This window comes from Geotrypetes seraphini, chromosome 14 (assembly GCF_902459505.1).
Source record: "Geotrypetes seraphini chromosome 14, aGeoSer1.1, whole genome shotgun sequence".
NCBI lineage: Eukaryota > Metazoa > Chordata > Amphibia > Gymnophiona > Dermophiidae > Geotrypetes > Geotrypetes seraphini.
The window spans coordinates 13,317,569-13,334,306 of record NC_047097.1 but is presented as its reverse complement, the minus strand read 5'-3'; the positions used below and the strand labels follow the sequence as shown (position 1 = coordinate 13,334,306).

At 44.9% G+C, this 16,738-nt stretch overlaps 1 protein-coding gene across 6 annotated transcripts in view; it reads right to left on the bottom strand.

Annotated features, from left to right (window-relative positions):
- The window catches only part of NEDD4 (NEDD4 E3 ubiquitin protein ligase), a 319,682-nt gene that overhangs the window by 159,495 nt on the left and 143,449 nt on the right, over positions 1-16,738 (bottom strand). For all 6 annotated transcript variants that reach the window (XM_033919613.1, XM_033919614.1, XM_033919612.1 and 3 more), the window contains one exon: positions 4,634-4,695. In XM_033919613.1, coding sequence (XP_033775504.1) covers positions 4,634-4,695 — 62 coding nt within the window. The remainder of the gene's footprint in view (positions 1-4,633; positions 4,696-16,738) is intronic.

Here is a 16,738-nt window from a genome sequence, read left to right as displayed (position 1 = left end):
GCCTCACTTCGGGGACAAGACCATTCACCGCTCCACAGAGCGGTGAATGGCTTTGTCCCCGTTGCCGCAGCGACTGCTAGTTTTCGTTCCCCGTTTCGGCGGGTTACCCGCGGGTAAACCGCCACCGTGTCATTCTCTAATGCATATGTGATAGTTAAGGCCATGCCCAATAGAAACTTTTGAAAAGTTGGTGCATAAATACAAAAAAAAATTTGAATATGGATTGTGGCAAAGGCCAGAAAAATAACATTAGAAAATAACAGAAAAACACTAGGGGTTACCAGGAGGGAAAAAGTATATGTAATTTGCTGGATTAAGCGAGATCATGGGGGATATACATAACACACTTACAGAGGTATTAAGAACTCCATTTTGTATTAATCTGCCTCCATTTTGGTTTCTGTCCTTCTTTGTACATTTCCTTTGTCTAAAGAGTTTGCCTCAACAGATCCACATGGCCTAATTGACAATAAATGTTCTTGAGCTAGTTAGCTTGGAGCATATCTGATTTCACATTCCAATACTGAGTATGGAAGAAAGTGAATATGTTCTAAAGCAGTGGTTCTCAACCCTGTCCTAGAGGACCCCCAGGCCAGTCGGGTTTTCAGGATAGCCCTAATGAATATGCATGAGAGAGATCTGCATATAATGGAGGTGGCAGGCATGCAAATCTGCTTCATGCATATTCATTAGGGCTATCCTAAAAACCTGACTGGTCTGGTGGTCCTCCAGGACAGGGTTGGGAATCACTGTTCTAATGTATTGAATATGTGATAGATGTGAATGTGGCATATTTGGGGCCCCGAATGTGTGTGAGAATGTGTTTGATTATGTGTATGTATGTATGTTTAAACATGAGAATTGGTTTTGAAAACATATTTTTATATATTTTAAACCTGGAGAAATCCTGAGAAGTAACACCTGCAATTTGACCTCTCTGACCTTTAAGCTAGGCAACTCTTTCTACTCTGTGACATTAGGGGGGGGCTCACACACAGAGGCTGTCGTTTTCTGTACAGCTTTTGAGTTCTTGACACAGAAAGCTGGGTTGATGCAAAGTTTGCTCTGGGTATATTTAAATGGGATATATATATACAGTGGAACCTTGGTTTATGAGCATAATTTGTTCTAGAAATATGCTCGTAAACCAAATTGCTTGTATATCAAAGCGAGTTTCCCCATAGGAATGAATGGAAACTCGCTTGATATGTTCCCTCCCCAAGGCCCCCAGCGCTGCTCTGTTTCTCCCCCCTCCCCCCCCCCCCCCGAGGCCACAGGCGCTGCTCCATACCCCCCCACGATCCGGCATCCCCCCCTGTGATCCGGCACCCTGCCCCTCCCTGCGATCCTACATCCCCTGCTGAGCACCCAAATAATATCCCTTACTTCGATTTGGCACCAGCACCAACGCACAGGACATGCCGGTGCCTGAAGATCCTCCCTCTGGGCTGGGCTGGACTGAGCATCGGAGATCCACCCTCTTGGCTGGGCTGGGCTGGACTGGGCCTTGAGCATTTGTGCATGCTCAAGGCCTTCTGGTCTCACTCTCTCCGAGATTCATCTGTTACAATATCGGAGAGAGCGAGACCAGAAAGTCTAACATCACTTTCCTAGGCGTGGGACCCAGAAGTGACAGAGGGAGAGCTGATGCTGACATGAGCAGCAGGTTGGAGTTGCTTCTCACACTGGTGAAGAGATAGAGGTACGATGGGGAGGGGGGATGAAGGTGCGCGGGGGGAGGAATGGGAAGGAGCAGGGGGTAGAGAGGAGCAGGGGTACAGGCACCTTCAACACGGTGCTGGAGTGGCCCACCCCTCCCCTTCCTATGCCACTGATAGAATGTCTGAATTATTTCTAGGAAGGGGAGAATGTTGTATGCAAAGGGGTGTGTGTATTTACTAAGGATAATTAATATAGAGCATAGCTGATGTAGCTGTGGGAGTGAAATGTACTCTTGCAAATTTTTTATTTTTTTTTTAACTTGCAAGCAAAGGCAAATGCTGCTCGTATCTTTAATATGGAGATGTAGACATTCTCGGATGGTAGCCTGTGATTGTTATGACATGTGCACCAGCACATTGTTGTGCACGCCTGCTGTGAATTTTCCTCATGTTTTCTCTAATCTAATCTTCCATTTGTGTGTCGCTCATATCTGTGCAGACTCTAGACGACTTACAGAAAGAAGGAGGGGGGTCAAGGGTAGGGGCAGAGGAAGGACTTGAAGGAGAGGTCTAAATTGTGGGAGGAGAGATTGAGAGAAGCATGTAGGTTCAGTTGTTGAAGAGAAGAGTTTTCAGCTTCTTCTGGAATAAGGTATAGCTAGTTTCCATTCTGATTGTTTCTGAGAGGTTATTCCAAGTTTTTACACCCAGGAAGGGTAGCATGGAATGGAAAATTCAATTGTGTTGGCATAACTCTCCTCGGTCATGGTTGTTTTGTGTGGCATGAACTCCGGAAGCAAAAATCCATTATCACAGAAGACAGTTGCCATGACTTTGCCTACAGATTTTTCTGTCTTGAGCCTTTTTTTTTTGGGGGGGGGGATGACAAATGCTTCCACTGCATTAACTCCATTTTGGACTAAGGATCTCTATGATAGACCCAAGTTTCATCTCCAGTCACCCAATGATTTAAAAAATTTACTTGGTCTTCACGGAGAATCTCCAAGTTCTCCTGACAGCACTGGAACCTTATGGCCTTCTGACATGGTGTCAGCATTCTTAGAACCCATTTTGCACTAAACTTGAGCATGTCAAACTTTTCAGGAATTATTTTCCAAACTGTACCTGCTGAGATGCCCATTTCTCCAGCTGTTCTGGGAACTTTAATTCTTCTGTCTGACAAAATTAAATCCTTGACTATCTTGCACATTTCTGTAGAAGTTGCTTCCTCTTTGTTACTGAGACCTTTTATTTTTCTGGTACTGCTAGAGTTTTCTTATGTTAGGGAAGTTTAGGCACTCTATTTCTCAGACACCTGTGCTTCTATACCTTCTGTCCTTACTTTATTGTGTTTCTACTTGAGTGGATCAGATTTTTCACTGTTACCTCTGTAGATTAAAGGGGAGATAGGTTCAGTTTATGTTCTGCTTTTCTGGTGTTCGAACTATTGCTAGTATACTCTGGTGGTTGAACAGAGACCTCGTGTGCCATTATTGGGCAAGAGTGTTGTACCTACATTCTTGATTTCCTTTTTACTGACTAACAAAGCCACACAATTCCCTTAAGGAAAGTTTTACAGAGGATAAAGGATAGTTTTGATTGGCTGATTTTCTGGATGCCAAACTTACTACGGGTAAGAGACCTACTGGGCACCTTGATAAGCCTAGTAATTTGTTTCCTGGTTATTTGTTGTAGTTTATCCTGTCTCCTGGTAAAGAAACAATGTCTGCAGAATGGGACCACAACACCTGATCCAGATGATTGTCCTTGTTCGGGTGCCATTTAAGCTAGGATAACTGCAATCCTGCCCAACACTGCTTGAGGAGCGGCCATGTTGGGCAGGATTGCAGTTATCCTAGCTCATTCCACAGGCCATTCAGTGTGAGGGTCATCTTCAATGGACTCTCAACCCCACTTAAACTGCTTGCTCCAAAATTTTACTTTATAGGATGATGGGGCAGACTCATCATAAACTGCAGTCATGGATCTCCTTTGGCTTTTTCCTTTCTAGCAATTTCTTACTTGATTCACACGAGGACAATCCTGACATTCTGTCTCTTAGAATGTTAGACTCGTACTGAGCTGCAACTATGCATGAGTAACCTTGAGACATGTCACAACATGCACAGACTTGTTTCAACACGCTGTGCTTCTTTCTTTCATATTCGGGTAGATACATTATTGAACAACTCTCATATTGATACTCATCTCAAGTTTTTACAGCATGACATGGGAACAAAGTTTATCTCTGTCTCCATCCTCGCCCTGCAGGCAGCTTGGGATATCTGTCCCCTGTCATTCTCCACAATGGACTGTACTCTGCAGCTATAAAAGAGTGTGAACCAGTCACTGCTGGATCTATATAAGCTGTCAATGGGCAGGAATGACCCACTTTTGTGTGACTTTCTGGAGAACCATTATTCAAAAGAGCAAGGTAAAGCCATCAAGGAGCTTGGTGACCACATGACTAAACTGCACATGATGGGAACACCACAGAATTGTATGGCAGAATACCTGTTTGACAAGTACACCCTGGGGGAGGAGTCAAGCTAAAGCCAGTCTGCTTTCAATTGCATGAGCTTGTAATATCCTGGCACTCCCAATATGACAATTGCGTTCTTTGTCTATGCTGTAACATATTTGCATCTAAAAATGATTTCTGATTAAAAAAGATTACTACCTAGTAGCTTCATTGTGTGCCCCCAGTCCTTGTATTTCTTGTAAAGAGTAAAGAAGTGATTCACATGAACCCATTCCACTCTACTCAGTATTTTATAGACCTCTATCATATCTCCCTGAGCCATCTCTTCTCCAGTCAGAAGAACCCTAGCTTCTTTAGTCTTTCCTCATATTTTAAAGAATAGATTTTAAAAAATATTTGAGAAATACTGCTGAACTTGTTTTCTGAAAAATCTTTACCATATGATAAGTTACATTAGAAACTTTTTTTTTTTTTTTAGATTGATATTTACCTTCTTGAATGAAGAATAAAATCCTTAAATGTATATGGTCTCTCCATTCTTGGGTTTTCTGTCTGGAATGAAAACATTTCAACAGAAATATTTTTAACTACTATCAAAAATCTTTATACAAAATTTGAGATATATAATTTTATAATTTTCAAGCTGCTTACTGTATTATATATTTACTAGTCTTATAGCCCGTTACATCAACGGGTGCTAGAATATATGTGTGTGTGTCTTTATTTCTTTCTCTCTCTCTCCTTAGCTGCTTTCTTTCTTTCTGTCTTTCTTTTTCCTTGGCTGTCCATCACCACCCCTTGCCTGCTCCCCCTGTCCATTGTCCCTTCCTTTTACCTCCCCTGTGTCCACCACCACCTCTTCACTGCTCTCCTTATGCAGCAGCAGCCCTTCTCCCTTTGTTTTACTTCCCCCCTGTCCAGCAGCACCTCTTTCCTTCTCCCCCTGTCCAACATTAGGCCTCCGTTCCTTTTCTTCACCCCCCCTGTCCATCAGCACCTCTTTCCTTCTCCCCCTGTGCAGCAGTAGGCGTCCCTTCCTTTTTATCCCCCCCCCTCATCCTTCTTATCCCTATGATACTTACCTTGCTCTGCCTCTGATCAGAGGTTCCCGACAGCCGCCCAGTTGCAGCCATTGGAAAAGTTCCCTCTGCCGCATCCCGCACCCCTCCTGACGCGACTCCCGCTGTCTTTCTTTCTGTCTGTCTCTGGCCCCCTTTGTCTGTCTTTCTGTGTATCTCCCTGCCCCTGTGTCTTTCTTCTTTTCTTTCTGTCTCCCTTCCTCCCTCTGTCTGTCTGTGCGAAGCAGCATTCCCTCCCCCTCCATTTCCCTCCCCCCACACCAGTTCCCTGTGCACCTGCCCCTGTATCTTTATTCTTTTCTTTCTGTCTCCCTTCCTCCCTCTGTCTATCTGTCCAAAGCAGCATTTCCTCCCCCTCCATTTCCCTCCCCCCACACCAGTTCCCTGTGCAGCAGCATTAGCGTTTCCTCTACCCCCCTTTCCCTTCCCGCGGTCCCGACTACAAACGTGGTCCCGAGTCCTTTGCCGCCCCCCCTTCCCTTCTCGCGGGCCCGACTACACATGGCGATTCAAGCAGCGTGTGCAGCAGTCTTCATACGCTGCTTCGGGTCCTTCTACTGCCCTGATTTACTCTGGCACGTCCCTGATGACATCATCAGAGACGCGGCAGAACAAATCAGGACAGTAGAAAGGCCCGAAGCAGCGTGTGAAGACTGCTGCACACACTGCTTAAATCGCCAGTCGGGCCTGCAGGAAGGGAAGGGGGGGCGGCAAAGGACTCAGGTCCCGGGCAGCGGAAAGTTGCTGGGCTCCTCGGTGGGGGCGCTGAGCGGCTGCGATCCCTATCCTCCCAGACCCCCGCCCCTCGCTGGAGGAACGGAGATCGGCGGCTAGCTGCAGTCCCGGCTTGAGGAGGCAATCGGTGGCTGGTGACGTATTAGCGCGCATGCGCACTCCTGCAGCCACAGACCTACTGATCTCGGAAGCACGCAAATAGGAGTGCGCATGCACGGCTAGCCTTTTGTTATATAGGATTGTACTTTACCTCATGTTGGGGATCTTTTACTAAGGAGTGCTAGCTGATTTAGTGCGCGCTAAATGCTAGCACACCCATTTGTAATAACAGATAATTTGTAATAACAGATAATCAAATCCAAATAATATACTGTATTTAATATAAATACACAGTAACATTAACTTGCTATATTGTACAGTATACTCAAACTATCTGAAATATAACCTATTAACCTTTACTTTTATCCTCAATGTAGTCTTGGGCTGTCAATTTCATATATAACCAATCAGATTACTTCATTCAGAAGTTACATACATTCAAAATACTTAAAATCAATGGTTCTCAAACCAACCCTTGCAAATCACATAGTCTGGTTTTCAGTATAACCACCATGAATTCACAAAAGAGTTATTTCTAAGTACTGTTTCAATATATGCACAGACGGGGAGAGGGACCTTGGGGTGATAGTGTCCGAAGATCTAAAGGCGAAAAAACAGTGTGACAAGGCAGTGGCTGCTGCCAGAAGGATGCTGGGCTGTATAAAGAGAGGCGTAGTCAGTAGAAGGAAGAAGGTGTTGATGCCCCTGTACAGGTCATTGGTAAGGCCCCACTTGGAGTATTGTGTTCAGTTTTGGAGACCGTATCTGGCGAAGGACGTAAGAAGACTTGAAGCGGTCCAGAGGAGGGCGACGAAAATGATAGGAGGCTTGCGCCAGAAGACGTATGAGGAGAGACTGGAAGTCCTGAATATGTATACCCTAGAGGAAAGGAGAGACAGGGGAGATATGATTCAGACGTTCAAATACTTGAAGGGTATTAACGTAGAACATAATCTTTTCCAGAGAAAGGAAAATGGTAAAACCAGAGGACATAATTTGAGGTTGAGGGGTGGTAGATTCAAAGGCAATGTTAGGAAATTCTACTTTACGGAGAGGGTGGTGGATGCCTGGAATGAGCTCCCAAGAGAGGTTGTGGAGAGTAAAACTGTGACTGAGTTCAAAGAAGCGTGGGATGAACACAGAGGATCTAGAATCAGAAAATAATATTAAAAATTGAACTAAGGCCAGTACAGGGCAGACTTGCATGGTCTGTGTCTGTATATGGCCATTTGGTGGAGGATGGGCTGGGGAGGGCTTCAATGGCTGGGAGGGTGTAGATGGGCTGGAGTAGGTTTTAACGGAGATTTCGGCAGTAGGAACCCAAGCACAGTACCGGGTAGAGCTTTGGATTCTTGCCCAGAAATAGCTAAGAAGAAAAAATAAAAAATGTAAATTGAATCAGGTTGGGCAGACTGGATGGACCATTCGGGTCTTTATCTGCCGTCATCTACTATGTTATTATGTTATCTTCTGCATACTCATGGGGGTTATTCTGAAAAACAAAACAAAACACTCAGAAGCAGCAGGAAAATATCATGCACCTCAAAGTCTAAAAAGCCAATCCTGCAAATTTTGACCCAACATTAACAAACAGAAGATAAATTAAGGAAATGGACCTCAGTGCTAAATGCTCCATACAGGAAACAAGTTCCAACCTGAGGCTACGCAATCTAATCATAGGTCCAACTTTCCTATAATTTCCACAACAAATATACAATGTAGGAAAAAAAACAACTTTCCAGAAAAACACACACACAAAAAATACAAAACAAAGAAACCCCTCCATTTTAAAAATACAAAAGCAATGCTTCAGCAATAAGTGAATCACTATCAAGTCCCATTCTATACACTTCCACATAATCTTAATACATCATAATAAACGTCTTTAATCAGTCCCAAACATGTACAACAAATCAACTGTCCAAATTACCAGACAGATCTCTTATCTGAATACTAATCCATAAAGCTTGATGTATGAAAGTCTCACACCCAACAAGGGCATCTTGTTTTGCTAATTCTGTTCTTCCAAATACTTCTCTGGAAAAATATTGAATCTACCAGGGAGTTTTAAATATCAACTACCATTTAAGTCAGCCAATCACTTAACTCAGTCTGTATTTTGTTTTATTAATATCAGAGCCCTATTGCAGGGTCTCCTAGAAGTAGCAGATGTTGATTGGAGTATCCCTATTGTGAAGGCCTCCTAGAAGTAGGGAGATCCTGAATTCTCTACAAGAAGAACTATTCCAGCAGTTGGTAATGGAACCCAAGCGGGATGGAGCCTTATTGGACTTAGTGACCAGAGAACTGAATAGAGGGACAGCGCTAGATGTGGTGTATTTAGATTTTAGCAAAGCCTTTGACAGTGTTCCACACAAGTGTCTAAAAAATAAACTGAGTACTCTTAGGGAAAGGAGGAGATAGAAACATAAAAACATGACAGTAGATAAAGGCCAAATGGCCCTTCTAGTCTGCCCATCCGCAGCATCCACTATCCCCTCCTCCTCCTAAGAGATCCCATGTGCCTGTCCCACGCTTTCTTGAATTCAGACACCGTCTTTGTCTCCAACACCTCTACTGGTAGACTATTCCACATGTCTACCACCCTTTCTGAAAAAAAGTATTTCCTTAGATTACCCCTGAACCTATCACTTCTCAACTTCGACCTATGCCCTCTCATTCTAGAGCTTCCTTTCAAATGAGAGAGACTTGCCTCATGCACATTTATGCCACATAGGTATTTAAATATCTATCATATCTCCCCTCTCCTGCCTTTCTTCCAAAGTAAAAAATGACAGGGAAAAAATTTGTCCTGGTCCCCGCGAGCTTGGTCCCTGTCCCCTCCCTGCAAACTATCTGATCCTATCTGCACAAGCTTTGAATAGTTATGATTTTATATTGAACTTATTTTAATAAAGTATAAATAGAATATTCTGTACAACTTGTCATTTTATAAACACAATCAACAAAACCCCTGTCTCCCATCCCCAAATATTACAACATAAGTTTCCAAAAGATTACAAGGAAGCTATTGTTTGGAACATTTGGAGGCTAGAGATGGAGTGAGTATATTGGTTATATCAGGAGTTTATCTTGACATATTTCTTGAACAACCTGGTTTTTATTTCCCTCCTGAAGGTTATGTAGTTTGGTGCTGAAATCAGTAAATTGGATATGTTGCTGTCTAGTTTCGCTGCTTGCGTGGTGAGTAGTTCATCGTATATTTTTTTATACTGAATGCCTTTGATTGGGGTGTGTGTGGGGGGGGGGTGAAGGGTGTCCGAGTTCTCCTTGGTCTGGAAGAGTTGTTCTGAATTAGGCGAGTGTTCAGGTAGGATAGTACAGGTAGGGTTTTGAAGAGCATGTAGTAGAATTTAAAAAGTATTCTTGCTTGTACATGTAGTCAGTATGTCTCTTGTTATGCAGTGGTGATGTGGTCTAACTTCTTCAATAAGTAAATCAGTCTGAGGGTTGTGTTTTGCACTGTTTGTAGTTGTTTTATCGTGGTGGCGGGTCAGGGTAGGTATCGAAAAAACTGAATAAGCCAAATTACTACAGAATGCTAACACAGAAAATCCATGCTAACAGAAAACTGCAGTCACACATGACAGGAATAGTGTTAGGGGAGTGCAACTAGGGCGACTGCCCCCTGGTTAGAGAAAGCCCTAAGCCAGCTGGAAGCTAAAGAAGCATGGCCTGGGCTTTGCGGTCCCCAGTTATGTCTAACACCAGCTCTAGCAGGATATATATTTCAAATCTGACATATTCTAATCACAAAATAGAAAATAAAATTATTTTTTTCTAACTTTTGTTGTCTCGTAATTTTATTCTTCAAATCATGTTAGTCTCAGGCACTGGTATATTTTTTTTTGTCTTCTCTTAACTGACTTGCCAGGGTCTCCTGATCATTTGACATTTCTTATTTATTCATTCACTTATTTAGCCTGTCCTCCCAAAAGTTCCCAGAATAGGCTACAGGAGCACATACACAAATATTCAAGATAATACAAACAAGATGTAACAGGAAAGAATAGTACAAATCTAAGTATAGTAGGTATAAACAATGCATACTTTGATGTGGGAGTTAGACAATGGTCTAGATCAATGTTCTTCAACCGCTGGTCCGCAGAAATTTGCTGCCGGTACACAGGGCCAGCATGTGCATCAGGCCCGAGACTGTGTTCTTCAGCCACCGGTCCAGGGTGCAATCAATGTGGTGTTATCTTCGGGCCGGTTCTCTCTTCCTCACTGCCGCATTGCACAAAGCCACGAGCATTGGCTTCTACACGTGTCCTGCGCCTGAACCGGAAGCCTTCTTTCTGACATCACAACATCAGAGGGAAGGCTTTCAGCGCTCAAGGAAGAGGGAGCCAGCAGGGAGGAAGAGGGAGCTGGCCCAAAGATAACACCGGGGGTAGCATAAAATGGCCAGGCGGGAGCAGGCCAGAAGGTAAGGCATAGCATGGAGGGAAGGCGACAACAAAGGTAGGGGAATGATTTTATTTTTTAATTTAGTGATTGAATTGTATCAGTTTTGAGAGTTTGCATCTCCTGCCTGTATTTTGCACTGTTCAGGAAGAAATGCATTTGTTTCTTTTTCTCTGGGGTTGTATTGCATGCAGAGTCTTGCATCTTAGGGTTTGTTTGTATATATTAGTACTTTTAGGTTTTGGTCCCATATTTGCATAGGAGTTATCTGTTTTCTGTTATTAATGAATGTTGGGAAGCATACAGTGTGCTTTGTGTAGTCTAATTTTGTGGTTAACCATTATGTGTTGTTAATAAGATTACATTGTGTATGCGTGTGTGTATATGAAAAATGAATGAAAAAATGGTGTTACAATTAGTACTATTATGAGGGTGGGGTCTGGGGCAGAGATTGGGCGAAGATGGGTGGGGTCTGGCCCACAACTTAGCCCAGTGTTCTTCAATCAATGGTCCACAAAATAATTATTTCATTTACGCCGGTCCATAGGTGTCAAAAGGTTGAAGAACACTGGTCTAGATGGTGAGACTATTGGGGTTCTTTAAAGCTTGGTCTTTTCACAGAGCAAAGTTTGTGATGAAATAGGGAAGAGTACTACAAGCTGAGGTATAGTAAGTATAAATATCAGATACACACTAATTTACATACATTCTTTGGTGTGGGACTTAGACAAATGGCTAGTTGGTGAGACTATTATAATTCTTTGAAGCTTGGTCTTTTCATGGAGCTGGGTATGTGAAAAGAAAGGTTTTCGTGGCCTTCATGAAGCTTGATAGGTCAACTAGTTCTCTAATAGGTTTAGCTCTCAATGCTCACCATCCATCTTCTATCTCTATGTATGTACTGTTCCCCATGTTCAGCATCTTCCTTCTCTATGTCTCCTATACATCCCTTTATAGTATTTCCCCTGTGCCCATCTCCCTACCTTCATCATCTTACTATTCTATGATCCCCTCCCCTTGTGCACAGTATCACTTCTTTATATCCCTATGCCTCCCTGTCAAGCATCTCCCTTCTGCATTCTTATTCTCCCCCATGTCTAGCTATCTTCTGTGTCCATATACCACCCCCATGCAACATTCCCCTTTTTGTCCCTGTTCCATGCTTACCATCTCCCTTCCCTCTTTTTGTGTATCTCCCTGTGTCCAGCTTCTCCTCTCTCTTACTCCCTTATGCCAATGTGTCTCTCACACTCTCTCTTTCCTCCCTCTCTCCGCTATGTTCAATATTTCACTAACTCTTCCTTCATCCCCTTGGTTCAGCTTTTCTCTTTCCCTTAGCAGGTCCTGCACCTCTCTCCCTTCCCTTCCCTCTAGCCCCCTTCCTATGGGTCCAACATCTCTATCCTCTCCCTTCAGTGTCCAGGTGTGGGTCTGCACCTCTCCCTTCTCTCCAGCTCCACTCCATCCACATGAGCCCAGCACCTTTCCTTTCTCCCCCAATCCCCAGACAAGATCTAGCAACTATCTCCCTTCCCTTCAGCCAGTCCAGCAGCCCAACTAATCCACTACCCCATTCGCAGGTGCGACCAGCAGCCTCTCCCCCCCACCTTGCAAGTCCAACAGTCCCTTCCCTCACTCCCGATCACGGGTCAAAACCAGCAAAAAAAAACAACCAACAACTCAAAACAAAACCTGAGACTATCCTGGATAAGCCCCTTTGCACTTCCCGGGGCGGACCTACCAGCCTCTCCGAGGTTTTGTGGGCAAAGAGGCAGGCAACATCACACACAGAGCTGCTCAGGGACCTTCTTCTAGCCAATTCCTTCTTCCGATGTAACTTCCAATTGCTGGAAGTTACATCAGAAGGAAAAACTCAGCCGGTAGAAGGTCCTGGAGCAGCTCTGTGTGCAATGTTGCCTGCCTCTGTCTACAAAGCTTCTAGTAGGCCCAACCCGGGAGGCGCAAAGGGGCCGACCCAGGAGAGTCACAGGTTTTTTTTCTTTCCGGTTTTGACCCGCGATCGGGAGAGATGGAAGAGGGCTGTTGGACAAGCAATAAGGAGGGAGCAAGGGCAGCTGCAGGACTCGCGGGGAGGGGGGCTTCCAGACCTAGGATCGCGAGGGGAGACTGCTGCAGCAGATCCTTCACTGCGGGAACAAAGCCATTTATTTATTTTTACTTTATTTATTTAAGTATTTATATACCACTTATAGCCTAAGTGGTTTACATTCAGTATTCAAGCATTCTTCCCTATCTGTCCTGGTGGGCTCACACTCTACCTAATATACCTGGGGCAATGGGGGGATTAAGTGACTTGCCCAGTCTCTAGAGACCTACAAGATCATGAAGGGCATAGAGAAAATAGAGAGAGATAGATTCTTCAAATTTTCAAAGCATAAAAGAACAAGAGGGCACTCGGAAAAATTGGAAGGGGATAGATTCAAAACAAATGCTAGGAAGTTTTTCTTTACTCAGCGGGTGGTGGACACCTGGAATGCGCTTACAGAGGACATAATAGGGCAGAGTACGGTACGGGGGTTTAAGAAAGGATTGGACAATTTCCTGTTGGAAAAGGGGATAGAGGGGTATAGATAGAGGATTACTGCACAGGTCCTGGACCTGTTGGGCCGCCGCGTGAGCGGACTGCTGGGCACGATGGACCTCAGGTCTGACCCGGCAGAGGCATTGCTTATGTTCTTATGTCACAGGGAGCAGCATGGGATTTGAACCTACAACCTCAGGGTGCTGAGGCTGTAGGTCTAACCACTGCTCAACACACTCCCCATTTACCGCTCCATGAGGCGGTGAAAAGCCTTGTTACTGTACCAACAGTGAACAGCCTATTTTTTCCCCCATTCCTGCAGGTTAGCCATGGGAAACGGTCCCCGTGACATTCTCTACTCCAAATTATACATATTGAGATCTTTGTCTATCTCCATATGTCTTATGATGAAGACCACTGACCAATTTAGTAGCCTCTGGACTGACTCCATCCTGTTTACATCTTTTTGAAGCTGCAGTCTACAGACAGTGGCGTACCTAGGGTATGTGGCACCCGGGGCCCATAATTTTTTGACACTCCCCCCCATGTAAAAAAATATTTTTTGTAATAACCATGAAACTGAATAAATGGTCATAATAGAAACAGACAGTGAAAATTTTCTTTTATTGAACCTCATATATGTAACCATTATTCCAAACATACCATAAAATAACATAAATTATGTCTGAATTGTCATGACATCAGAAGTACATATGGAGTAGTTGCAGGTGATGCTTGGGACAGTTCTGTTTGTGTTAGTTCGGTTTTATGTGTTTTTTGAATAGAAGGGTTTTTATTTCTTTTTTGAAGGTTTTGTAGTTTGTGGTCGAGGTCAATAGGTTGTAGAGTTGGGGGTCGAGTGTTGCAGCTCGAATGGCTAAGAGGTTGTCGAACTGTTTTTTTCTTTTGACGTTTTTGGTTGGAGGGTGTGTGAATAGTGCGTGAGTTCTCCTATGTCTGGTTGAGGTGGATTGAATTATTTAGCTGAAGAAATTAGTTACCCCCTCATTCCACACACATTAATTCTCTTCCATTTTTGTTCCCATTATAAAAAACACTGATAAGTTCTCAGAAAAAAAATACATTAAAATAAGAAGTGAAAACAAAGGCCCCTACAGATGAGAACATAACATAAGAATAGCCTAACTGGGTCAGACCAATGGTCCATCATGCCCAGTAACCCATTCTCATGGAAACCAATCCAGGTCACTAGTACCTGGTCAAAACCCAAAGAGTAGCAACATTCCATGCTACCGATCCAGGGCAAGCAGATGTTTCCCCCATGTCTTAATAACAGACTATGGACTTTTCCTCCAGGAATTTGTCCAAACCTTTCTTAAAACCAGCTACGCTATCTGCTTTTACCTTAACTTCTGGCCACTTCATTTTTAAGCTGAGATCTTTCCTTCCAAACAGAGACTTTGCTAGATGTCAAATACAGCACAAGGTAACTTCACACGGACTTAGCTGTGCAGGAAATGTGAATTTCATCATACACCCACCATATAGTGCAAAAATGTGCAAAGGTCTGTTTTTTTCTTTCGATCACTACATAGACTAATGCCACACAAGCAGCGCTGTTACAAACATATTCTGTAGGTCAGTGCTAAGGTTAATAAAGTTTCCTTCCTTGGACCAAAAGGAGATGCTGACAAACCACTGGAAGAGATCCCAAAACAACTACCCAGGAACAACACCGAAAGACCCACTCAGTGTGTGAACCAGTTGAGTGGAGTGGACTAACTGGGGGGTGGAAATGGGCCCGGAGTTTACTCAGCAGAATTTCCCAGATCACCTCTTCCTCTCAACACATTGACACGCTGCCACCACCACCACTAGGAACACCTCACCGGGTAGGCCAGCAGTGCTATAAACTTTATAAAACACATTATTATATTTTCTTATAAAGCACATATTCTAACTGAACTCTCTGACATTTTCAGCCTTTCTATTCACAAAAATAGAAGGAAGAAAAGTTCCCATTTCCTGCTGTCTCATGTCCCCGGCCTATACAATATTTTTCTTCTGCAGAGTGCAGACCCTTCAAAAATCTGACCAAATCCTCATTTCACTTGCATTATAAAGTACTGAGGATGCCATCTCTCCCCAATCCCAGGTCCTAAAGTCTAAGACAGTAGCACAAACTAGTGCTGCCAGATTCAGGAAAAAAAATTTTGATTCGGTTCAGCCTATTGAATTGGTTTATCGATTCGATTTTACTGCCCAATTGGGTGTTTTTTTCAAACATCCTGGTGGGTTTATTTTATACTTTTTCACCCCCCTTTGGCTTCTCCTAACCACACTGGCGCTGTGGTGTAAATAAAATAAAGAAACAAAAAGGACTTTTCCTCTCTCTGTTAAATCCTAGCTCACGTTTGCGGTCTAACACCAGCTCTGGCAGGATACACATTTCAAATCTGACATATTGTAATCACAAAACAGAAAATAAAATTAGTTTTTCTACCTTTTTGTTGTCTGGTTATTTTTCAAATCTTGTTGGTCCAAGGCTCTGGTTGTCTTCTGATAACTTGCTTGCCAGGGTCTCCTTCTTTCTTCTTTTTCCGTGCTAACCATCCATCTGCCATCTCTGTCCTCCCCTTCCGTTTCCCTTCTCTCCCCCGGATGTCTGGCAACTTTCCTTTTTTTTTCTCCCTCCACAGATCCACCTTTTCTTAACTACCCTTTCATCCAGCAGCTCTCCCTCCTTCCCCACCACCCCAGGGTCCACCATCTCTCCCTTTCTTTTCCCAACTACCCTCCTAACCAGTATCTCTATCCCCCCCTCCACACCATCCCTTCTGTCCAACTTCTCTCCTTTTCTGTCCCTTCCCTCCCTAAAACCCATGTCCATCATCTCTCTCCTCTCCCATTATTTCTTCCCACCCAAAGTCCGGCATATGCACGTCTCTTTGAACCCCTCCCCCTTCCCTCCGTGTACTTATACACCAGGGCCCCCCCTCCCCTGAAGGCCTGTCCTCCCCTTGAAGGCCTGCCTGCCTGTTCCCCTTGAAGGCCTGCCCCCATGAAGGCCTGTCTCCCTCCCGAAGGCCTGCACCCCCCCGAAGGCCTGCACCCCCCCGAAGGCCTGCATCCCCCTGAAGGCCTGCATCCCCTCCAAAGGCCTGTCCCCCCCCTCGAAGGCCTGTCCCCCCCCTCGAAGGCCTGTCCCCCCCTTGAAGGCCTGCCTGCCTGTTCCCCTTGAAGGCCTGCCCCCCCTGAAGGCATGTCCCCCCCTTGAAGGCTTGCATCCCCCCGGAGGCCTGCATCCCCCTCGAAGGCCTACACCCCCCTCGAAGGCCTGTCCCCCCCTTGAAGGCCTGCCTGCCTGTTCCCCTTGAAGGCCTGCACCCCCCCCGAAGGCCTGAACCCCCCCAAAGGCCTACACCCCCCTTGAAGGCCTGCCCCCCCTTGAAGGCCTGCACCACCCCCGAAGGCCTGCACCCCCTGAAGGCCTACACCCCCCTCGAAGGCCTGTCCCCCCCTTGAAGGCCTGCCTGCATGTTCCCCCCTTGAAGGTCTGTGCCCTCCCTTGAAGGCCTGTCCCCCCCGAAGGCCTGCACCCCCCGACGGCCTTTCACCCCCCCCCAAAGGCCTGCCTGTCCCCCTTGAAGGCCTGTCCCCCCTTGAAGGCCTGTCCCCCCCGAAGGCCTGCACACCCCCCCGATAGCCTGTTCCCCCCCCCCAAAGGCCTGCCTGTCCCCCTTGAAGGCCT